The sequence below is a fragment of the Peromyscus californicus genome, unplaced genomic scaffold, assembly GCF_007827085.1.
Source record: "Peromyscus californicus insignis strain IS unplaced genomic scaffold, ASM782708v3 Scaffold_2__1_contigs__length_46816999, whole genome shotgun sequence".
NCBI lineage: Eukaryota > Metazoa > Chordata > Mammalia > Rodentia > Cricetidae > Peromyscus > Peromyscus californicus.
The window spans coordinates 19,383,590-19,409,158 of NW_026294540.1; the positions used below are offsets into that span (position 1 = coordinate 19,383,590).

General features: G+C 48.8%; 1 protein-coding gene across 1 annotated transcript in view; it reads left to right on the forward strand.

The window, feature by feature from the left end:
- Positions 1-2,633: 2,633 nt before the first annotated feature.
- The window catches only part of Adgrd1 (adhesion G protein-coupled receptor D1), a 120,208-nt gene continuing 97,272 nt past the window's right edge, over positions 2,634-25,569 (forward strand). The window contains exons 1-4 of the mRNA XM_052755524.1: positions 2,634-4,223; positions 4,310-4,346; positions 15,041-15,124; positions 19,754-19,876. Coding sequence (XP_052611484.1) covers positions 4,158-4,223; positions 4,310-4,346; positions 15,041-15,124; positions 19,754-19,876 — 310 coding nt within the window. The 5' untranslated portion in view covers positions 2,634-4,157. The remainder of the gene's footprint in view (positions 4,224-4,309; positions 4,347-15,040; positions 15,125-19,753; positions 19,877-25,569) is intronic.

The following is a 25,569-nucleotide window of genomic DNA, read 5'->3' on the forward strand; positions in this document are numbered from 1 at the left end:
TTTAAGTTAAGTGGGCATGCATTCATTCAAAGGGTACTGTTTGAATATCGGGTGTCAGATATTCGGCCCTGTCTCAGAGTGAGCACGTGGCTCCGCCGCATGCCCGTTTCAGCCAGAAGAGTGGGGCAGTGACTGAAATGAATGTTGGAGATAAAAATGTATGTCAGGTGATGATTAATGTCCATGAAAGAAAAACAACGGGGAAGGGCTGGAAGCCACCTGTCGGGGTGACACTTGGGTGCCACCCACGGGAGTGATGGAATGAGGCTCACAAAAGGACCTGGTTATTGGACGGCAAGCCCACACGCCATTCCAGATCCATATCCAGAATTATGCTAAGTGAATAAAGCAAATCACAGACAAACACAGTGTGATTGCTTGTATGTGGAGTCTTAGGAAGTCAATTGCATAGGAACAACAGAGTGAGTGGAAGCCAGAAGCGGCAAGTCAGGGAAGGGACATGCTGGTCCCGGGTACATAGTCTCGGGAGGCTGGAGGAGGATGCTTTAGTTAGTTTTCTATGCACTGTACTCTGACCGTAGTAAATAACATGCTGGGTCAGCGAGATGGCTTACTGGGTCAGGGTGCTCTCCACCAAGCATGACAGCCCTCGGAGTGTCGTCTCTGGGTATCACATGGTAGAAGGAGAGAACAGACTCTGACAAGTTGCCCTCTGACCTCTGCGTCAGGCAAAACCCAGCTTTGAGAAAGCATGGAATGAAAGGGAGGTGTAGGGGAGTCTCTGCTCCAGCCTGTGTGGGTGCAGAAGTACAGTGACAGGTGAGCACCCTGTGGGCTGGGTCTTGGTACCTAGGCTCTGGCCCCTGGCAGACGGTCCTGTGAAAATGTGTTTTTCAACCAATTTTCACTATTGTCATTGAATCAGGTGTCTCTTTTTATCCAAGGACAAATTTATATTAAAAGATACTTCCTGGTTTTATTTTCCCCCTTTGGAAATAAAGGTCTGTACTCAGCAAGCTGTTTGAATTCTTAAGTTCAGATGGCGCTGAGGCTCCTCCCTCCGCTCTCCCTCTGGGGGAGGGGCTGAGAAAGCTATAAATTCCCGTTCTCCCTGACCGGCAGGCACCTAGGCACCAAGTGAGAGAGGTCATTATTACAAATAGCCTGGAGGTCAGAGTCCAGGTTTTCTGGCTCTGGGAGGAGGGCTATCCACAGAGCCATCTGGAGCCTTCCTTAGCGAGGTGACCAGATAGCAAGGGAGGTTGTCAGCGCTGGCAGGAATTACTGCAATCACCTTGCGTTGACGTCTCTTCTCCCTGCACCCCCCAGGGGCTGGAAGCCCTCTTTCGGCCCTCTTTAGGAAGCCTGCTGGACTCAGGACTCTAAATTCCCATGTAAAGTCAGGGCAACTGAGATGTTAGCGATAGCCAGCGTTTATTGGGTGCTATGCTCCACTTTATCGTAGTAATCGCGAACATTTATTGAGTGCTGTTACCTCTCTTCCAAGCCCCGTGTTAAGGGCCTTATATGTTAATCTCTGTCTCCTGGACACTCAGGGCTGCCTCCAGCCTGCAGAGGAGGAATTCAGGAGGGAGACAGCTCTGCCCGAGAGCACACAAGTGGAGGGAGCGGGGGTGAGGGAGCTGTGTGCCTTGTGGCCGTGCTACTGGACATACTCTGCAGGGGTGGTTATGGTGCGGGTGTGAGGGCAATGTATGTGTGTGTGTGTGTGTGTGTGTGTGTGTGTGTGTGTGTGTTTGTGTGTGCGTGTTTGCACATTTGGAGCAAGGTGGATCAAGTAGTCTTGGCCTCGACTAAACTGAGGCACAGCTAACAGAAATCGGACTCAGTTGGGTGCTGAGGTGTGCTGAGGTGGGATTGTATAATTAAAGGAAGGTGCCACACGTCAGCGGGTGTTCTTGAATTCTGCAAGGGTGGGTTGAAAGAAAGCATGGCCAGCTCTGGATGGGGCATGGGTAGGTAGATGCCTCCTTTCTTTCTTTTCTTTCTTTCTTTCTTTTTTTTTTTTTTTTTAATTGTTTGGCCTAATGGCTCAGGCTTCTAGCTATCTAATTCTTACATCTTAAATTAACCCCTTTCTACAAATCTGTGCCACATGGCTCGTGGCTTACCAGTATCTTACATGTTGGTACTCATGGCGGCAGCTGGCAGCATCTCCTGACTCCGATGCCTCCTTTCTTTGTGTGCATAATCACTGTTTTCCCATGCTCGAGCAGACCCGGATCCTAGCGGAGTTCCCGGTTTAATCCACACGTGTGCTTACTAATACTGATAGAGATTTTGAGGGTGCCAATGGGAATGAGCCGACAATACATGCATATTCACAAGGCACTGAGGCACGCCCATCCCCAACTACGCTCGTGCTTATTAACATTGTTTCTTTTTTTAAAAAATAATTTTATTTTATTTTATGTGCACTGGTGTGAGGGTGTCAGGTCTCCTGGAACCGAGTTACAGACAGGTATGAGCTGCCATGTGGGTGCTGGGAATTGAACCTGGGTCTTCTGGAACAGTAGCCAGTGCTCTTAACCACTGAGCCATCTCTTCAGCCCTTAGCATTGTTTCTTAAGGGTTTATTATTTTTACTTACGTGTATGTGTGTGAGGATACATGAGTTTATGTGCATCATATGTGTCTAGGTGTCCGAGTAGGCCAGAAGAGGCTGTTGGATGAATAGGCTGGAGGAGGCTGTTGGATCTCCTGGAACTGGAGCTTCAGACAGTTGTGAGCTGCCTGATGTGAGCACTGGGTACTGGACTCAGGTCCTTTGCAATAGCAGTAAGTGCTTTTTAATTACTGAGACAACTCTCTGGCCCCATGTACTTATTAATGCTAATGAGACCTTGAGGGTGCTGCTGAGAATATGCCCTGATTATGTATACCCACACACCAATACATCCATACTCATCTACACTCTTACTCACACTCATATCCATCCATAGCCACACATACCTTGCATGCCTACATGGCCACACTCATACATGTCCACAGAATATACACACACCACATGCATATGTTCTCACATCCCACTCCCCCCACATCTATAGGATGTGGAGCACACACACACACACACACACACACACACACACACACACACACTTATGCACATCACAAGCATACAGTGACTAAGAAAGCACCGAGAAGAAGATATCTTAACATACGTAGACCCACACTCACCCACACTCCACACATACTCCTGACACCTGCATCTCCCTACGTTCACACCCTCACACTTGCTCACACCTACCTCCACACTGTCACACCCCTCCACTTTCATCCCACTCTTCATTCTTCACTTACACCTATTTTACTTCCCACACCCACCTACACTACCCCTCAGTATCCACATGCTTATACCCCCAATACTCTCACACATACACATATACTTACACACACACACCTACACACACTTTCTCATCCCAAATACACTCTCACTACTATGCTCACACCCATTCTCACCCTCACAACCTCTCCCACATTTACACACACACTCTCTCACACCCACCCCCATCACATTCTCACCCCTCACACATACACACACAGCCTGGGCTTGTCTGGCCACCTTTTGATGGGAAAGTCCTGGGAAGGACTCAGCAGTTCCTAACAGACTGGTGTTAGGACCCAGGAAAGGCCGGAGTGGGACGGATATAAATAGAGGCGAACAAAGTTTGAGGCCCGCTGACATCACTCTGGCTCTCCACCCAAAGCCACGGCCTGGACTCTGGGCCAACGAGGTGTGGCGGAGCTCAGCTGCAGAAGGAGGCAGCAGAGACATCCCTGAGCTCCAGGCTGAGCTGAGCTCTGAGCTCCGACTTGAGACGGGAGGCAAGTGCCTGCCAGTCCCAGGCCCAGGACACGGAGGACTCCTGAGCCTACAGGCACCCGGAGGAGGCCCTGGCCTGCCCAGCAGCAACAGCCAGGAGCTTGGGGAACTCTGGTGGAGCTAAGGAGGAGTGCTCACTCAATCCAGCGCTGCATCCAGCCTTCGGGTCCCAGAAGACTCCAGTTTGGAGAGGAGAATCGCCCCAACTGCTCTCAGGCCCTTACACGACACAAACTTTAGGGGACAGACTTGGTGGCCAGAAACCTGTGATGAAGATGTCCTTGTCCTCAGGAAGCTGGAGGTAGAGAGGCTCCCTGAAGACTGTGGGGGATCCCGCCGCCTGGTTCCCACCATGAGGGATCTGCCGGCACTGCCTTGCCGCTGGGTCTGGCTACTCTGGTCTTTCTACAGCTTCCAGGTAATGCCCCAGGCCACTAAAGGCAGCTGGGATAGATATGTCTGTGGAGGATATCCCCGTACTTACCCCGTGATCTTTCCTTGCAGGTGTGTGGCACCCAGCCCAGAGCCCAGGAACATCCAGGTAAGGTCCCTCCTTGCTCTGATGGCTGTATGCTTTTCTCCTTGCCTTTGGGGGTACACCAGAAACCACTTGTTTACCACCCCCCCTGCATTGGGATCCTTATCCCCAGAAAATACATTCTGTCCTTTGAGACAACAACCTTGGTGTGACCAATGTCTTCAAGCTGGTGATGAAGAAGCTGGCCCCTGTTCCAGCTGCCTCTTGCTCTAGGTCAGGTGCTGTCTTCTAATCAAGGAGACATGTCCTTCAAGAGCAGAATGTCTTTTGATTTTTGGACTACACACTTGTGCCTACTTAGGGTCACCACCATGGGAACTCTCCCTGGTGCCTCCAGCCTCATGGAACCGTGGGGCTGTCCTCCCAAGGGACCCGGGCACCACTGTGTAGCATCTTTCAATTGTTCTGTACATGCACAGCGGGGTGGGGGTGGGGTGGGGAGGTATCAGGACACTTGTCTCTGGCTGTTGTGACTCCCCTTTCAGATGCACAGGGTGACACTTGTTCAGAAGTCTGGATCACAGCCCTGTTACAGACGGGAGGGTTGCTCCATCTATAATGGGGATGAATAGGAAGGGACTTGCAGCCTGCCCGTGGCAGGTGCTCTGGGGCTAGGATTCTTGTTGAAGGTCAGAGGGGAATGTCTGACCCATTGCTGGGAAAGCTTGGTGGGTCAAGGCGAAGAAGTCAGTGACTCAGAGCTCAGAGAGACGAGGGTTCCCGGCAGAACCGACCCGCAGGACCAGTCTGCCTCCAAACAGGGGCCCTGCCCCACCAGGGCTGGCAAGCCAACATGGCAAGCACCGTGAAGGGCAGCAGACAGGATGTGGATCTGGAGAATATACCTGAAGTGGTGATAGGAAAGATCTCCTTCCCTGCTGAGACCGGGGGCTGCCTGCCTGTACCAATAGGCGTTATCAGTCAGTTGGACTTGGAACTGTGCGTATTGCTGGTCTGAGGGGAGAAAGCTTCAGGGGCCTTTTCCAGAATTTGACCTTTGACTGAGATTCCGCACGCATCCACACGTGTCCATACAGACCCGTACCTGTCCGCACACGCTCACACACGTCCACACGTGAGCAAGCATCCGGGACTCTGTAAACGTCAGTGGTGCCAGGAGACCTTGGTTCTGTGGAGACACCTCGCTCCTGACCTGATGTCGGGTGGAACGAAGCCTGTCCTGGTTGAGCACCCTCCGTAGAGGACCAGCAGCCATTCAGTTGTATCAGTCCGTGTGCATGCACCACAGATAACGAAGGTAGAGCCCCAGGGTGCCCGGAGACTAGGCCAGGGATCCTAGGTGCCTCTCGAAGTCCTCATCTAGCCCGAGAAGGCTTCCTTCTGGTCCTCATTCCCATCCCTAGTAGCTTAGTCCTCCCTCCTGCTTCCACCCAAAGGCTATCTTCCCCTTCTCCCCTCCCCTCCCCTCCCCTTCCTTCCTTCCTTCCTTCCTTCCTTCCTTCCTTCCTTCCTTCCTTCCACCCACTTCTGTCCTTCATTTCTCCCCCCCCACACTCTACTTCCTCCCGCTCCCAATTCATTTTTGTCTTTTCTTACATTTTGGACTTTGACTATTAAAAAAAAAAATAATACTCAGCCCTCTCTGCAAAGATCTCCTTGGATTTCTTCTCCTGCCGCCCAAGCCTAAGAAGCCCCGAGGGAGACTTTAGGAAAACCTGATCCCTGACAGACACCTCCACCCATGAGAGCCCCAGATGGGCACAGGGTTGACACACGAGCCAAGGGACTGTCCAGACACAGAGAGTGCCAAGGAAGGGAGTGGCCTTGGGATTGCCTAAAGTAGCTTAAGAAGGACGCAGAGCTGGAGCCCTCCTGTCCACACTCACCTGCATGGTGGCCAGTCAATGGCACGTCTGTAGCTGGAGTGGTTAGTTCAAGCTCACAGAGATGAGCTGACGCCATCTGGAGGGAGTTAGGGGAACTGATACCTAGGATCACATAGAAGTGATGGTGGTACAGGAAAGTCATGTTAAGATGTCATATTGCCTCATCTTGGCTCCAACCCTGTGCCTTCTGCACGAGGCAGGACTCAGAAAACAGTCACCAACCATCTTCCATGCCTTGTCTGTGTAAAGACAGGACTGTCATCCTGTAAACAGAGTCCCAGTTGAGGCCACCAGCCACCTGCATTTTCTGCTCCCTGTGTATAGGTGTCTACACTGGCCCAGGCCACCAGATAGCTTCTGGATTCCTGTATCTACCGTATGAGGTCAGACTTTTAGTTTTAGAAATCTCAAAAAAGGTATGAGGTCCTTTGGAGTGTCAACGCCTTCTGAGTATCCCTGTGACTGTGACCATGGGCTGTCATTGCAGCGGAATTATAATAGCTGTAGTGAGAGCCCATTTAACCCAGGTTCCCACTCAACAGGGAAGCCAGGAGTGGAAGGGGGAATCCAGACAGGGGACTGACCCCCACACTTACCCGAGACCCTCTCACACCCCAGGTCCTGATTCACAGCCCTTGGCTTCCCAGGACACGACCTAGGAAGCTCCGAGGTTGGTGGATCCAAACCCATAAATGGCATTCGCCAAGATTGCAGGCCACTTTGTAAAAGTTTATAAACATGCCCTTTTATAGTCGATGTTTGTAACGAAGGTCTGGAAACTTGAGAAAAATAGCAAGCTGGGTTGTTACCTAGTTTCCTTCCAGGCCACTGGGACTGCCGACCCCAGTCCAGCCCCAGGCTTCATGGCTCTGCTTGGCATGTAAAGCAGGCAATGACAAGTCATTATTTATGTAGTGGCTTCTGAAGGACTTCTGAAACCGCTGGGTCATAGCAGGAATGTCATTCTCCATCTTTGCTGGGCCAGTCAAAAAATGATATGTATTCACAATGGAATTTTTAAAAGAAAATTTTATGTGTAGGCATGTTTTGCCTACATGTATGTTTATGCACTGTATGTGTGCCTGATGTCTGTGGAAGTCGGAATGCGGCATCAGGTCCCCTGGGACTAGAGTTATGGATGGTTGTGAACTGACATGTGGGTGCCGGGAATTGAACCCATGTCCTTTGGCAAGAGCAGGCAATGCTTTAACCATTGAGCCATCTCTCCAGCCCCCATAATGAAATTTTAAAAAACACTGTTTATTCCATAACAAAAACATGGAAATAAAGCAAGTAGAGATTTTTCTAAGGGATGCTAGATTTATAAATATATTTTATGCATATAATTATATTCTGTGGTCATTCTATGTTTATGTTTAATTATATCCTGTCTAGTTGTTTTTATACTCTATCATTCATTCTACCTATATAGTTATGTTTTTAATTACTGACATTTAAAACGGGAGGCTGCAAATGCAGAAACCTGAATTTCACACACACACACACACACACACACACACACACACACACACACACACACACACGCGCGCGCATATACACAGAAGGGCTGTAATTGGATACAGTGAACACAGGACACAGAGGAGATGGGCCCCCCTCCCTCTACCACCTTCAAAGATCAAGCTGATGAGGTAGAGAAAAGACCATGACCAAAACATGGAGCCCCACCCTGAGAAAACAGAACACAACGTGTTGGAATTGGGAAACTTCATAAGGGGGAGCGGAGACCCAGCTGCTTCGAAGGAAGCAGCTATGAAAAGCATGGGAGACAGTGTTGCAGACCACAGAGACAGCCAGGAAATGAGCTTTGGATGTCCAAGGCCAGCTGCAGAGGCAGAGAGACCAACTTTTCTACCAGGGAGAGGCTTCCGTGGTGTCCTGGTAGCAGAGGCCAAAGGGAGCCAGGCTGGGAAGGGGAGAGATCAGAGACATGGAAGATTGGAGTGATGATGCTCATCTCCTCTCTCTCTCCCTCCCTTCCACCTCTCTCCTCAAAGCAAATTGATACTGCGTTGGTGGAACATTAGATACACGTGAAAAAGGAATTCTGAAGAACTGGCTTATAGTTATGTTGTAGACTAAAATCCTTTCTCCCTCTTCTTCCTTCTTTCTTCTCTCTCATCCCCTCCTTACGTTTCTCTTTCTTTGTCCTCTCTCCTCCTCCTTCCCCTTCCTCCTCTTTTCCTCTGCCTTCCCCAGGCCATTATTTTCAGCCCTTGAGGTCGTGTTCCCTCCTGAGACCTGCCTGCCATCCCTGTGGGAGTCTGAGGCAGCCATGTGGCTAACGGCAACAGGCTTGTCACCTTTATCTTTTTCCACAAAAGAATGAGGCTGTCTCACTCTTACGAAACTTAGAGGACCGTGGGTGATCCCGCTCTGTTGGGCGTTTAGGGAACCTGTGGGCTGAGTCTAAGCCCGTCTTATTAACACCACACGATTTTAATAAAAAAATAAAACTGGTGATATTACCATTGGGGGGAAATTTCAAAATCCAATGGAAAACATCTGCGTTTCTGACTTATCTTTCAAAAGTGGGACGCCTTGAGTCAGCACAATGGTAGACGCCTATCACGCCAGCGCTCAGAGGCAGAGGCAGGGTGATTGTGAGTTCATAGTCAGCCTGGTCCGCCAAGGGAGGAGGTCTTGCTGTAATAAAATGGAAATGAATTAGGGAGCTGATTGCTGGGAAGGAATAATTGTCTTTCTCTCAGCATCCCTTAGTTGCCTGTAGTTCTTTGTCTAGGGTTGGGGCGCCGTGAGATTTCCCCCTCCCATGTTGGCATGGCTATTGTGGACCCTGTTGGTCTTGTTTGTGCAGCCATATTGTTGAGGAATCATGGTGGAGGCTGCTCTGTCATTTCTAGGAGCTATAGTCCCACAGCAGATTTCCTGGTCCTCTGGCTCTTGGGAATTTCCCACCTTTCCCTTCTGAGATATTCCCTGAGCCTTACGTGCGGGAGTTGTATTGTAGATATATCACCTGGGACTGGGTTATTTGTAATGATCATTACAAATAAAAAATGGGAGACCTGATGATCCCAGGGGAACCTTCACACAGTGTGACACTGGTCTGGTCTAAGGTCAGACAGGCTGGCTGCCCTTGCCTGTCTGCACTCTCCTGCTCCAAGGCTGGCCACTGCTCGGTGTAGACTGATCTGGCCTCTGTCCTGGCTCGTGTGTCCAGCCATCTGGCTTGTTAACCACCTAGAATGTCATCCTCCTCCTCAGGGCTCACCTGACCCCACACTGCTTCCTCTCAGTCAGCCTTGTCCCCTGACTTCCCATGTGTAGACAGATTCATATTGTAGTCGGGGGACAATGGGAACCATGTGGGTGCTTTGTCCTGTCTCGGGGTTCATGCCAGCACTATGGTGACAACATGCTCAAACCTTTCATCCCGTCTCCACTACATGGGCTGGTTCTGGGGTGACTCCATACCTTCACTGGTCAGCCTTTCTGCCCAGAACTGGCTGTCGCCTTGTTCCCTAGAGATGGCAGGAGGGACACTGTCCACGTGGCTTAGTGGCAGAGGTGGATTCTGAAGACCCAACCGTTGCTCTTTGTGAAATAGATGTTCCTTCTGCTTCCGATATTTCTCCCACATGAATTGAATAACAAGCCCATGAGGGTTTTTTAAAAACGAATATCTTCCTTTTCTGGGGTTTAAAAAAAAAATTAGAAGTTGAAAATGAAGGCTTTGTATTTTTGCCTTTCTGAGTCCCGGCATCTCACAGCTGGAGACTGCCCAGAACTGCTTCCTGGCTGCATGTGGGAGTTAGGCCTTGATGAATTTCCTTAGGCCCCACTGGAGGACTTTTTCTGTTGTTGGCTTGCATTTGGGAGTTGTGTGGGAACACGGAAGGGCCAGGAGAAAACCGGGAAGGTTAGTATCTCCAATTCGACAGGATTCAGAATCATCTGGGAGGCAAAGCTCTGGGCATGCATATGGGGAATTCTCTAGATTAGGTTGATTGAGGTGGAAAAACTCACTATTGTCGTCTGATTGCCGTGGCTGTGATAAAACACTTTGACCAAAAGCAACGGTAAGGGGGAGGGAAGGGTTTATCTGGCTCACACTCCCAGGTCACAGTCTATCACTGAGGGAAGTCAGGGTAGGAACTCAAGCGGAAACCATGGAGGAGGACACTGGTTACCGGCTTGTTCTTTGACTCAAGCTCAGTTAGCTTTTTTTTTTTTTTCCTGGTTTTTCGAGACAGGGTTTCTCTGTGTAGCTTTGCGCCTTTCCTGGATCTCGCTCTGTAGACCAGGCTGGCCTCGAACTCGCAGAGATCCGCCTGGCTCTGCCTCCCGCGTGCTGGGATTAAAGGCGTGCGCCACCACCGCCCGGCTCAGTTAGCTTTCTTACACAGCCTAGTGAATGGTGCTGCCCACAGTGAGCTGGGCCCTCCCTTATCAATTAGTAATTAAGATAACCACCCCCAGGCACGCCCAATTTGATCTAGACAATTCATCCATTGAGGCTGTTCTCTCAGAGGACTCTAGGCTGTATCAAGTTGATAGAGCTAACGGGAACACTCCCTCTAAACACAGGCAGCACCATCCTGTGGATAAGGATGCTACACTTAGGACAAAGTGAGCTGGGCCCCAGCATCCATTTTTTTTTTTTTTCTTTCTGACTGTGGACAAAATGTGACGAGCTGCTCATTTTCTACCGTGATGAACTGCGGCCTCAAACTGGGAGCCTAAAGAAAACCTTCCTGGAGTTGCTTGTGGCAGGGCATTTTATCACAACAGGTGTAAAGTAATCAAGACACCAACTGGCAAATGGAGCCAGCAATCTGAACTTCAAGAGATGGGGTATTTGGTACCCATCAAGGTGACTACCTACCTGTCATCTAGGATTATGATGTTAATGCTGCCCCAAGATGATGCCCAAGGCCACTGTGATTTTGAAGGTGGGATTTAACAGTGTTTTGACAAGGAAGCTAGGTCAGAGGCTTGGAGAACAGGAGGTCTCAGTGTTGTGACTCTTTCTTCTCATTTTTTCTTTCTTCTTTTTTTCTTTTCTTTTCGTTTTTCTTTTTTTGGAGACAGGGTCTCTCTACATAGCCCTGGCTGTCCTGGAACTCACTCTGTAGACCAGGCTGGTCTCAAACTCACAGAGATCCACCTGCCTCTGCCTCCTGAGTGCTGGAATTGAAGGTTGTATGCCATAATGCCTGGCTATCTCACATTTATTTATTTATTTATTTATTTATTTATTTATTTATTGTTTTTTTAAGACAGGGTTTCTCTGTGTAGCCCTGACTGTCCTGGATCTCACTCTGTAGACCAGGCTGGCCTCGAACTCACTGAGATCCGCCTGCCTCTGCCTCTGGAGTGCTGAGATTAAAGGTGTGCGGCCCCCACCGCCTGGCTTATTTTAATTTTTTTTGAGACTGATTCTTACTCTGTAGACTAGACTGACCTGGAATTCACTATCCCCCTGCCTCACCTTCCTTAGTGCTGGGATTGAAGATCTGTACTACTATGCTTGGCTGAATTATTTTTTATTATTTATTATTTTTAATCAGTAGCTTTTCTTTTACATTTACCTATTTCTGTGTGTGTGTGTGTGTGTGTGTGTGTGTGTGTGTGTGTGTGTGTGTGTGTGTGTAGCATGCCACAGTGTGTATGTGGAGGTCAGAGGGCAACTTGAAGGAGTTGGTCCTCTCCTTCCACCCTGTGGATCTGGCAATTGAACTCAGGCTGGCAGACTTGGTGGCACACACTTACTGAGCCATCTCACTGACCCGCCTTATTTTGTATTGGTTCCTAAAAACACGGAACCTGCCATGTCCGTGGTACACCATGTCTTCTCTTGGTGTGGACACACACTGTGAGATCAGGGTAGACTTCCATCGCCACAGACGTTTATCATTCTTCATGGTAAAGATACCCAAACTTTCTTTCAGCTTTTTTCCTTTTTTTTTTTTTTTTTTTTTTTTTTGTCTTTCTGAGACAAGGTTTTGCTCTGTGGCCCAGGCTGGCCTCAAATCCCTGATCCTCCTGCCTCAGCTTCCTGGGAATTTAACTGACTCTCTCTGCTAGCTTTTGAGATTCGTGGGACATGGCTGCTCTCTGGAGTCAATCCCCTGTGAAGCAGAACAGCAGAGATTCCTACCCCTGTCTAGCTACAATGTGGTAAAAATTGTTGAGAGAGAGAGAGAGAGAGAGAGAGAGAGAGAGAGAGAGAGAGAGAGAGAGAGAGAGAGAGAATGTGTGTGTGGTGTGTGTGTGTGTGTGTGTGTGTGTGTGTGTGTGTGTGTGTGTGTGTGCTGGGCATGGAGCCTCAGGTTTTTCACATGCTAGACAAGCATTCTACCAGCAAGCTGTGGACCCAGCTCTTTTAAACACCACTCCATGTCAACCGATGCACGCCATTCTCCATCATCCCTTTGGCTGCTCACCAGCTCCCTTCACATACATACATGCTGATTATTTAGTCAGCTTTCCCCAGATGAGCATCCAGGCCGCTCTCTGGTGTTTGATCCTGTGGGAACATTCCACAACAAATACTTTTGTATACAGGTCTTTGATCATACGTTTTAGAGCCTCTGGAGTATAAATTCCTAGGAATAGAGTTACTTCACCAGAGAGAACGTGTCTTTAACCTCTGCAGAGACTTAGCCAAATTGTCTCTCTGGAAAGGCCAAACCGATGCTGACTCACTCTGAACCTCTGTCAGAACTGACCAGCTCCACACTTCTGGCCTCTCGGTGGCCATTCCAACCGGAGAAGTGTGTGGCTGACTGTCCTCTGTAGTCTTTACGATCCTGGGATGCACTGAGCAAAGTTGGGAGGGTGAGCTGTTTTAAAAATAGTTAAAAAAACAGTTTGCGTTTCTTTTTCCTTCAACTGTGTTACTGTGCCTAAGCTTTCTGTTGATTTCCTTCTCATTAATAGGTTTTCTCTCTTTCTCCTTCCTTCCTTCCTTCCTTCCTTCCTTCCTTCCTTCCTTTCTTCCTTTTTTCTTTCCTTCCCTCCCTCCTCCTCTCTTTCCTTCCTTTCTCTGCTGTCTGAGGATTGAACCCAGGTCCTCACACATATTACGTGAACACTCTACCACTAAACCATATTCCTGGCCCACAGGAATTTTAATAATACAGAAAGTAAATTGACTACCTCTTAAAAAGAAATCAACGTGTTTCTGCCATATACACTTTGAGAATGTAGTTTCCAAGTTTGATTCAGTTTATTTCCTATATAGGAATTTTCAAAATTGGCCAAATGTAAAACCTCCGAAAGCTTCTATTTATTTATGTATTTATTCGAATCAGGGTCTCATGCAGCTCAGATTGACCTAGAACTCACTATGTCATGGAGGCTGGCTTTGAACTTCTAGCCCTTCCACCTCCCAAGAGGGAGGGAAGGGTGTGTTGGAGTTGGGGTGATGGAGATGAGGGAGCGCTGGGTAGTTCATGGATGGCTACTTCAAAATGTTATAATTGAAGGGCAGAGAGAGTCCTCTAAACCCTAATTTCATGCAGCCACAAGGCACAGGTCACCGTACCTGGCTCACCTTTTTCTTTTTTAGATTGGATCTCACTATGTAGCTCAGGCTGGCCTCAAACACAGAGATCCCCTTGCCTCTGCCTCCCAAACTGAGATTAAAGCCACGTACCACCCCACCCCAGCCTCTAGCTCAGTTTTTACAGCACACTCACATTTTGATCCATCAGAAGTATTAATGAGTTAAGATCTTTTTTTTCCCCCAGATGCCTAACTGACTTCAGTGTCTGTGGTGAGTAGATCTTTGGTTTAAAATGCCACTTTTATCACAAGCCAACTGTCTCTATGTAGTAGAGGCACCCGTGGCCTCTCCTCCCACTGAACATCTGTCTACATGTGTGGTACACAACGTCCTCTCACTGCATCCTCCATGCTAGTCCCTAGCTCCCCTCAAGACCTCTGATGTCCTTATCACCTCTAGTACTCCCCCACCATGCCCTCTCCAGGTCCTCTTATTTATTTTTGGCTATAGCTATTTTTATTTATTTTTATGTTTTGGGGTGTGTGTGTGTGTGTGTGTGTGTGTGTGTGTGTGTGCGCGCGCGCGCATGCGCATGCACACGCGCACATGCATGTCTACAGGGTCTCAAAAATTCTCACTGAACCCGAACTCATGTTCTAGCTAATCTGGCTGGCCTGTGAGCTCCCAGGATCCCCGTGTCTCTGCCTCCCTGGCACTTATCACCCCACCTGGTTTCATGTGGGGTTGGGGGAATAGAACTCTGGTACTTGACGCCTGTGTGGCAATCAGTTTGTCAGCTGAGCCATCTTCCCAGCCCTCCAGCTGGACTTTCACTTCTCTTTACAAATAGGGGGAGGATGTGCGATCTTGCGGGTTACTGTTAAAGGACACAGGGGAGTGTTTGTCAGGGGCCTCTCTCATGCCCGGCATCTTCTCCCTGTGAAGTAATTTTAAACCTTGTTTTATTCTGTGGTCCAATTATATCAGACGTTGCCTCTAAAGCCACTCCAAGTAACAGCACAATAATGGGCATTTCTGCCTTTTCCCCACACTAACGGGCAGCTCCTAGCCCTGTACCGACATGCACGGGGCTTTTGTTTCCCTGAGTTAGGAGATGTCCCTCCCTATTTGTCCTGCTCAGTCCAATTAAGAAACTAGCCATTGATTTCCAATTTAAAGTGGTGGTTTCTGTTTAACCAGGAGCGTGTATTGAATTTTCTTAATACCTTTTCAGCCAGGTCCGTGGTCATCACGACAATCTCACTCTTTTTCAATCTTCGAGTGCTCGGGTCACAGCTCTTATCTCCAGTTCCTTCCTCCCTAATTGTGATGTAAACTTTTTGGTCCTTTCTCTGCAGGGTTTGCGGTCCTGGCTTCTGCTTCTCATTACTGGCCCTTGGAAAATGTGGATGGGATCCTTGAACTTCAGGACACAACTGGAGGTAGACAAGGGTGGTGAGCATGCCTGCAGTGTGGGGATAGCGCCTCCCAGGGGCTTAGGGAGGTGAGAATACCTGCAGTGTGGGGATAGCGCCTCCCAGGGGCTTAGGGAGGTGAGAATACCTGCAGTGTGGGGATAGCGCCTCCCAGGGGCTTAGGGAGATGAGAATGCTTGTAGTGTGGGGATAGCGCCTCCCAGGGGCTTAGGGAGATGAGAATGCTTGTAGTGTGGGGATAGCGCCTCCCAGGGGCTTAGGGAGGCGAGAATGCTTGCAGTGTGGGGATAGCGCCTCCCAGGGACTTAGGGAGGTGAGAATACCTGCAGTGTGGGGATAGCGCCTCCCAGGGGCTGGGGCATCTGGAGAGAGGGAAAGACTCTAGAGAGAGGGAAAGACTCTAGATGCCCCAGGACGCGTTGGAGCTGGAGCAACAGAGAAGAGCGATCGCTCTAGTTCACTGATGGTTACTGCAAAGTGTTTTATGAGAACATCTATCTATACATTGTTACGATAGAAGGGCAGGGTTTCCTAAACCTTCATCAGTGTACAACCTTCTGCTCTGGTGAGAGTCTGGGTAGATGTTTGCGGGTGGACAGAGCTGAGTTGCCACAACAAGCTGATATGTAGATTATGATGAACTGTGTCAGACTGTCCTGTCTTAAGGTCACTGTTTCCCGAAGCAAGGTGTCCCCTGTCTACCAAGCACTTAGCCAAACACCAGCCAACATCCCCTAAGATGTTCTTCCTGGTGTTAACTCCACAGGAGGTGTCAGGGGCTCTGTCTCACTGAACTCAGACCATAATATTGGAGAAACTCAGGACAGTTGTGAGCATGTCCATTCCAACAAGAACTCCTTTTTTCAAAAGTATTGATTCGGAGTTAATTTTGAAGGTCTTCCACTTTATTTTTATATGCTTGCTGCTCTTATGAACGTCAAATGCGGACACACACACACACACACACACACACACACACACACACACACACTCTTATGTCCTTGTTCTGTATATACACAAGTTCGAGTGCAATGTATTCAGAATACTGCTGGTGAACATGTTGCCCACCCTTGGAGTCTTCCTCTTTGATACGACTCAAGCACAGTGGGAAACTGTCGCAGAAGGTTCTAAAATGTCTCCCTAAAACTTTGGAATCCAGGAGCTTTAGGGAGTAAAGGCTCTTGCTGCCAAGCATCTCGACTTGAGTTCGATTCCCGGGATTTCCATGATAGAAGAAGTGAATCCAGAAGATTATCCTCTTACCTCAACTTATGCCTCATGGTATACACAAGCCCCATTCTCTAAAACAGAAAAAGAGTTGGCAATATGGTTTAGTAGATAAAGGCACTTGCTCTCAAGACTCACAATCTGAGTTCAGTCTCCAGGACCCACACGGTAGAACGGGGAAAATACATTCTCCTCAAGTTGTCCTCTGACCTGTGCACACATGCTGTGTCATGCAAGCATGTGTGTGTGTGTGTGTGTGTGTGTGTGGGTGGGTGGGTGGGTGCGCGCGCGCACGTGCATATACAACAGATACATGTGTATTTTAAAAACCAAAATAAAATAAATAATGTTTTTTAAAATTTAAAGTAAACTAAAACAAAAATCTTCCAAGTCTAGAAGCTCCAGCTAGTGGTGGGCGTGGCCTCCGTGAAGGGCTCAGCCTGACTATGCTGTATCCTCCATCCTTTGTGGGCTCTCCCATGTGGTAGGATGCTGGTGGCCCCTGCGGACTGTATGGCAGCCAAGAATTTTTTTCCACTCTGCTGTAGTAAGAAGGGCGACAGCACCCTGTGCTAGCTGGTGTGTTGGATCAGGGGAAAACAGACCATCGGCCTTCGTCATGATCTAAATTTCTTCTCTGGAAGTCTTTATTTTGAAACCCCTGAGAGGCGATCACCTGGATTAGTGGAAGAGCATTGTTCGGGACCCCAGAGCTCCCATCCTAGGCATTTTTACCCCGTCTCCCCAGCTTAGCTCACTGCTGCTGATTAAGTCAGTAGCCTCGGTGTTCCGAAGTCCCACAATCACCCAGACACACAGCAGGAACTCCTCAGTGCCGCCGTGCCTGTCCCCACACTGTGCAATGCGGTGCTGGCACTGTGGCTTCCTGTTGGAGCCTCCTCGGCCGTCTCTGCTGCGGAACAGGGGAACAGGCGTGTGTCATCACGAGAGCAGGTTCCCCAGGATGGAGAGACAAGCTGGGATCAACCAAGGCTGGGGATGGCGGGAACGGCTCTGGATGCTACCTCCTGGACGTGCAGCCCTTTGTCTGTGGCCGGACCCTCTGTTGTCTCGTCCGCGGCCATCTCACGCAGCTGTTTTTCCACAGTGTTTGTCTCTCATTGGTCCTTCACATCACACCCCTTCCCCCGTGTTGTTACCACTGCTTCACGAATGGCTGAGTTCAACTCTACATCTCTCAGCTACGCATCCGGGTGGGAGCGGGAGCCAGCAAATTGAGACCGTTATCTGCTCGATTGTGGCCAAGGCCAGCAGGGACCCAACTCAGGGGGCCATCGGCGGTGTTGGAGTCTGCTGAAGAAACCTGCGGGTGGGGGTGGAGGCGGACGTGGGGAGGAGGAGCCCTTCCCCTGTGTGCTGGGGTGAGAGATGTGCTGTTCCCATTTGTGTCTCACGTCACTCATGTGGTGTCTTCTCTTTTGTCGTCCCACCCAGCGTTGCGAACCCACAACCTCACTGTGCCTCCCTCCCACAATGCTACCTTTGTCTTTACCAATGACTCCGCTTACTCCAACTTCTCTGCGGCTGTAGGTGAGCACTGGCTGCTTGGTCCCGTCACGTTTGGAGCCCAGGGAAGTTAAGGACCGGTCTAATCTGGTTCTGTAGGACTCACTCGGCTGGTAAAAGAGTGGGTGCCCAGGTGCAAGTGATGGACGTCAAGAGAGAGAGCCAGGGTGTTGGGAAAAGCCACACAGGCTTCTGGCTTAGGAAGCCTCCCTGACAGGCATGTCTGGAAGGGGTGGAGGCTCTTCTACAACGCCAGACTCTTTTGAGTCAGTCATTTGATCTCAGAAACAAAAACAAGCAGGTCCCAGACCTTTCCGAAACACTGAAAATGGATTCCCCCTCCCCGTTTTTTAGAGACAAGGTATATGTAGCTCAGGCTGGCCTCAAATTCTCTGTGTAGCCAAGATTGAACTCCTGCTCCTCCTGCCTCCCGAGTGCTAGGATTCCAGCTGTACACCACCACCATGCTTGGAAGAAACTGGAGTTTTGAATACATTGTATTCTTTGTGGGGTGGGGCTGGGAGAGGCTAACCCTGCCCAGTTCACAGACACTGCAAGTTGATTTTAAAACTCAGGCCAAAAAAAAAAAAAAAATCTAGTCTCACAAACATCCCATCAGCATTTCTGCAGCTGCATTCTGCAAACTCTTTAGGAGCCATTTTAGAAGACACGCCCACTCAAGTAAGATGATTGCCAGTTAACCCAGAGCCTGTGATTCCCTTGAGCTCGGAGCTGAAGGGACAGCAGTGATGGGCATAGAAAGCCTGTTCAGATTGTGTACGCCTCTCTCTCTCTTAGCACATCATCCAACTTCTCTCTCCACTGTGGGCTGTTTAACATCTCTAAATGATTTTACTAAGCAAGCAGTCTGGTTCTTGGGCCTGAGCAGTCTGGCTCAGTTATCTGGTGGGTAGTTATCCATTCAGTGAAGTAAGATATAGCCCTCCCATGGCAACCAATGGATTAGTAGAACCAGAGGGTTTAAACACCGGAGCCCTTGCGTGGAGGTCCACGTGACAGGGAGTGTTGCACCCAGCCAGTTATACGTGTGAGCGGAGTGTCCAGATCTTGAATGCACACTTGGCCAGTAGCCAGAAGGACATACACTATCAACCTCCTTGTTCCTACACAGGTTGTGGCAGTCTCTGGGTAATGCTCATTCTGATGCATAGCGAGAGGCCATCACCAATCGTTTCTAGAGTCTACACTTATCTGTCTATAAAGCAACCACCTTGCTTCCGCCGTGGGACACACCAGCCAGGCACATGACAACACAAGATCGCAGAATGAGCTGTGGTGGAGACAGGGGTTTGTGGCTCTCCGAGATCGCTGTTGGCAGGCCCTTCAGGGACTTTTCCAAATGGGGCTGTGGTTCCTCCTGGGTCTAGACGTGGCTCTAAAGCTGAGGTTGCATACACAGAGAGGACCAGCATGCTTTAGTCAGTAGCCAGCAAGGCTGATCTGCAGCTGTGGCCTCACACTTAAATAATGAGAGTTCTCCATCCGGAAAGCTCAGCGTGAGGCAGAGTGGGAAGGACCCTCATAGCAGGGGTGTGAGTGGTGTTTAGGGTTCAACAGTTGACAAATACGTCAGTTACAATATTGTTGCATTAAAATATAGGTTATGCTGACCTGTCATTAATAGGAGGGTAATAATTTATTCCCTAACACTTAAACTTATGAATCATTCACACTCTCACTATCAATAATTAAGTACTAGTGGATGCGATTACTATCAGGGAATAATGTGTGACATTAGGCATGCATTATGAAGGAAGATAGCCCTGCGAACTCATTTGTAAGCTGCTTGTATAAGTCTGACATGTGTGTTTACTCTCCTGGCGGCAACTGGGTGACTGACATGTCCGTTTCCTTTCTTAGATATCATGGAAGGGAAGGTCAACAAAGGTATTTACCTCAAGGAGGAGAAGGGTGTGACATTCCTCTACTATGGCAGCTTCAAGTCATCCTGCATCAGCAACCCGGCCCAGTGTGGACCTGAGGGTGAGTTGGGGCTGAGATGTACGCTACCCTGCTAGTGGCACATGTGAACAGAGTGAGTACAGAGTGCGTATATGTGCATGGGCACGCGTGCGCGCGTGCATGTATGTGTGTGTGTGTGTGTGTGTGTGTGTGTGTGTGTCCTCAGTAAATGTACCCATGCTCCAGAGACGGTCACTGGGTGTCCTCTTCTATCACTCTGTGCCTCATTCCTCTGAGATGGAGTCTCTCATTGGCCCTGGAGCTGGGCTCTCAGCTCTAGCAATCTTCTTGAAATCCCCACCATAGCATTGGGGTTATAGGTGAAACTTACCATGCCTGGCTTCTTTTTTTTTTTTTTTTTTTTTTTTTTATGTGGGCTCTAGACATCTGACCTCAGGTCCTTATACTTACACAGTGAGCATCATTCCCTGCTTTATCATGTCCCCGTCCTAAGAGAACAGGATTCTTATCAACTGCAATGTGTGTGAAAAGTGTCAGATGCAAGTTGAGGAGAGGGAAGGGGGAAGAGGGAAAGGCTGCAGCCACCTGAATGCAGTCCCCTGTCCTGGAGACAGAAAGTCAGGACATGGCCCTACAGAGCCAGGAGATCAAAATATCGAACCTTGTAGAGGAACGGGGGACATCCCACTTTAAAACACAGCCGCTGAGATAGATGTCACTCGGGCTGGGATGGGGCCCGGCACTTGTGGGAAGGAAATTGATGGTGTGGCTCTCATGGCGTTATTTCTGGATCTGGGATGTTGATGACAGGTCAGGCCTGGCAGAGCAGGGTGTGCCTGTTAACCCTCAAACCGGGTTCACTTCTTATGTGTTCATTGAGGGTGGCTGGATGGTGGCTGGACCCGTTCCAGCCCGTGACCTGTGGCTGGAACTCATGACAGGTGTGTCAAAGAGAAGGCAGACCTCTCCTCTCTCCTTGGAGTCTGGACTGCATTCGAATCCTTTGGGGGACATCATCCTCTGCCCCCCAAGCCAGCTTCATGCCCTTTTCCTCTTCGTTTCCACAACCTATTCACCCAATTAGTGCTGTCTGCAAGGGCACGGGTGTGGGGCCATCCACCAGAGCATGGGCAACCTGCCAGCGGCCACAGCCCGGAAGAAAACTGACTCCTCCCCCAGTAGTCAGAGCGAGGAGTGGGACCTCACGAGCCCCTCCTCAGTTTGTGTTGGAATGCTGACTGACTTGACGTTGTATAAGTGACCACAGCCGCCATGAGCTTGTGAAGACAACGGCCGCGTCATGTCCAGAAGACAACATTTCCCAGCATTCCTCCCACTCTCCAGCTCTTACATCCTTCCTGTCTCCTCTTCTGGGATGGTCCCCATGTCCTAGAAGGGTTGATACAGATGTCCCGTTTAGAGATGAGCACTCAGTAGTCACGTAGTCACAGCACTTTGAACAGAAGAAGCTCCCCTGACCAAGGTGGACAGGAGCAACGATCCATGGGTGTAAAGAAAAATATTTGGAAGGCAGCTTGATCACGTGTCCATCTATCAAAGCAACAGTAGTAGGTTTCCCACCGAAGTCTATGACTTCCTCGACCACACGCTGTTGACCAAGTTTACAGTGCCAAGGCATGAATTCCTTCCTCGGTGTGGGCACCAGATCTGATTAGAAGCTGGTTGGTTACCTCCTACCTGTCATGCCGCTACTGTGCCAGTGAGTACATCTTACCTGGCAGACCAGTATTTTATCATGCAGGGTCTAGCAGTGAATAAGATCAATGATTACGTTTTGTTCCCAGTGGCCCGCATAACACCTTCCAGCACTGTGAAAGCTAGCCAGCAAAGACGTTTTCAGGTCAGTCCTAGCTGGATTTCTCTCCGTCCTGCAACCAAAGTACGTGGTGTCTTTAGCAATATGGGCCTTACCATCTAGTGATGGTAGGGAACCAAAAGCAATGGTAAGAGTCTAGGTTGCTTCAGGGGTCTCTGGGGCCACTCTGACCAATATATAACTTGTAGGGAAGGTGTCCATGTCTGGCACTGACATTTTCATTTAAGAATTCATATCTTGGGCCGGGCAGTGGTGGCGCACGCCTTTAATCCCAGCACTCAGGAGGCAGAGGCAAGTGGATCTCCATGAGTTCGAGGCCAGCCTGGTCTACAGAGCGAGTCCCAGGACAGGCTCCAAAGCTACAGAGAGAAACCCTGTCTTGAAAAACCAAATAAAAAAAAAGAAAGAAAGAAAGAAAAGAACTCATATTTTCTGAGAGCCTCATTGTTGACCTATGCAGGGCACTTTTGTTCAAATTCCTCTTTAAAATTATGTATTTTAAGTAGCTAACAAAGTAGTGACTTTCCACAAGTATTTTTTACATATCTTCAGTCTTGGTTAACTCACCCCCAATCTCATCCCCCTGCCCCCCTCCCCCGTTCCTGTTAACCCTTTAATTCCCAGCATCCCCCACCTCTGCTTTCACAGCCCATATGTTCAACTGTCCCCTCATACCTTCAGGCCTCTTCCCCTCCCCTTCCCATGGGTCCTCTCTGGCTCCTCTACAGACATTCAAAATTAAACACACAAATCTGGAAATTCAAAGCCAGGATCTGCATATGAGAAAGGATGTGAGGCATTATGTCTTTCTATACCGGGGTGACCTCACTTACTGTGATGTTTTCTGCTTCCACCCATTCTCATGCAAATTTCATGATTTCTTTTTTTTTTTAAACAGCTGAATGAAATTCAGTTGTGTAATAAAAGTACCGACCTTTGTATTATCCGCTCAGCCATTGATGGACATCTAGGATGGTTCCATTTTCTGGCTATTGTGTATAGACAAGCCATGTCTCTGTGGTAGGATGTGGAGTCCTGTGAGTATATACGCCCAGAGGTGGTATAACGAGGTCACAGGGTAGTCTTATTTTTAGCTTTATGAGAAACTGTGGAGCAATTTTCAGGTCAAAGTGTCAAAGTCTTGGTGTTTGTTAACCTGTAGCTGGTTCCCAGTTCAAACGGCCATCAAGACACACTAGGCTATTCTCTCTCTCTCTCTCTCTCCCTCTCCCTCTCTCTCTGTCTCTATCTCTTTCTGTCTCTCTCTGTCTCTGTCTCTGTCTCTCTGTCTCTCTCTGTCTCTCTCTCTCTCTCCATTTCCCTTTCTTTCAAGACAAGAATTGGAGGAACGCACCTCGCACATGGTTTTATGTTCTGGAGATCCAACTCGGCGCTTCATGCATGTGTTTGCTGGCCTTCATGCTAGGCCAGCATTCTACCAACGGAGACGCACATGCAACCCAGAGCATCAGCCTCAGGGAGCCGGCTGTCTGTGTTCCTTCAGTTTACGTCTCCTTCACTTCACAGGGTACCCATGCGGGAAGCCGAGAGTAGGAAGGGCCTCTCTGGGGATCTGGGGAGCTACCTGCAGACCTTGGGCTCTGCTCCACACTCCCTTTGCTTGGCATGTGCCTCTACGTTAGACCTTCTGTCCCCGTGTGGCAGCTCAAGCTGTGGTTATTCATGGTGGGATACTGTCACATCTCCTTCCTACTCTCTGGCACTGTGGGGGACTCTGTCTGGACCACCCCCTGGTTCTCTGAGGCCTTTACCATGTTCAGCACAAGGCAGCACTCATAGTGCGTTTACTGAGCAGGCGCAGCTGGTTTGGACGCCTCACTGATGCGTCTGTCTAACTCAGTACATCCCTGACAAGGGGCTGTGGAGAGATTAGGATTTACTGATCCTAACAAGAGCAAACCATGGAACCAATGTGCTGTGCTGGGCTTACTATTTTCCCCTTCAGACTTCCTTCTCTGGGTTGATGATCTGAGCGTTTGACAGGTGCTCCTGTGGGCACATTGTGAATCTTTCCAGACCGTGGAGACACAGACTGATATTTCAATGAAGGCTTTGGCAGACGGGAGTCATTACTTTGCAGGTTGACTGAGCTAAAACGAGCTGCTTCGCTGGCAGAGTTCACGACCCACTTTCTCCTTGTCCCGGTCCAGTACTACACTGAATTTTTAATTTTTATTCTTATTACCTAACACTCTATTGAATTTTTTATTTTTATTTCTCTTCCTGGGCAGAGGCACATTTGGCAGAGACAGCATCGTTTTGCGTTTTTCAGTTGAGTGAAAGGATTTTTTTTTTTTTAAAGCAGCAATGTTTTTTGGAGGGAGGTGGGGGTGGGGAGAAATGACTTCCAGGAGTCTTGCTGGAGATACATTTCACAACAAAATTTCCACAGTGTGCCTTGTTCATTTCCATATGAAACTGGCTGTTTCTGAGTGCGGCGAGGTGGGGCAGGGTGCCATCTGATCCTGATGGAGGAAGGATGGGAGAGAAAGATCTAAGTCTCCTCCTCCACAGCCAGAGTGGCCTGGACCTCGGCAGCATCCTCCAGCCTCTCACCGTCACCCTATCCTAGTGTTGGAGACCTTACAGGACCACTTTCCTGAGCAACCCAAGGATGCCTCTTAGACCTGGATTCTACCCAGAGCTCCCAGAGCCCCAGAGAGGTCTGGGACCTTCCTAGTATTTGGAAGTTCTTAAAAAAGCAACAAAGCATAGTTTTGAGCCAGGCATGGCGACACATACCTTTAATTCCAGCACTTGGGAGGCAGAGGCAGGTGGATCTCTGTGAATTTGAGTTCAATTTTGTCTACATGGTGAGTTCCAGGACAGCCAAGGCTACATTGTAGCCCAAAGCCTCTATCTATCTATCTATCTATCTATCTATCTATCTATCTATCTGTCTGTCTGTCTGTCTGTCTATCTATCTATTCTATCCATATATTCATATATCTATATCTATCTATCTATCTATCTATCTATCTATCTATCTATCTATCTATCTATTCCCATGGCCAGCAAACTAAGCAAGTGCTCTACCACTGATCTACATCTTCTGCTCTTCTTTTACTTTTTAAATTTTTTAAAAATTTTACGTGCTTTAGTGTTTTGCCATGGGTGTCAGAGTCCCCTGGAACTGGAGTTACAGACAGTTGTGAGCTGCCACGTGGGTGCTGGGAATTAAACTTGGGTCCTCTGGAAGAGCAGTCAGTGCTCTTAACCACTGAGTCATCTCTCCAGTCCCCCCTTTTTTTACTTTTTATTGGGAGACAGGGTCTCACTAAGTTGTCTAGCATTGTCTTGAACTCACTATGTAGGCCAGGCTAGCCTTGAGCTTATGACCCCCCTGCCTCAGCCTTCCAAGTAGCTGAGATACAGACCTGCACCACCATCTTTGACTGGCTTTTATTTATTTATTTTCCATTTTTTTCATGTGTATGTATGTATGGGTGTTTACATGTATGTGTGTGTGCAGGCATGTGGAGGTCCAAGGTTGGTGTCAGGAATCTCCTTTAATTGCTCTTCCCCACTTCATTTATTGAGAGGCAAGATCACTCAATCAAACCCAGAGCGCATGGATATGGTTTGTCTTGCTGGTCAGCTTGCTCTGGGGACTCTCTGTTTCAGTCTCCTGAGGCTAGAGTTACAGACAGGCTGCCATGGCCGTGCGTTTATGTGGCTTTATAGAGATCCATATTCCAGAAGTCACAGTTGTCTGACAAATGCTTTCACCACTGAGCCATCTCCTGACTCTTGACTTTCATCTTGGATTCACACTGAGTGATAATGTGTTTTATGGGTACTGTATGTCACATCAACACCTATGTGCTTAAGACTAACCTGTGTAGAGCAATTCAAAATATGTCATCGCAAGCATTTTTCAGTCACTAATCATTTT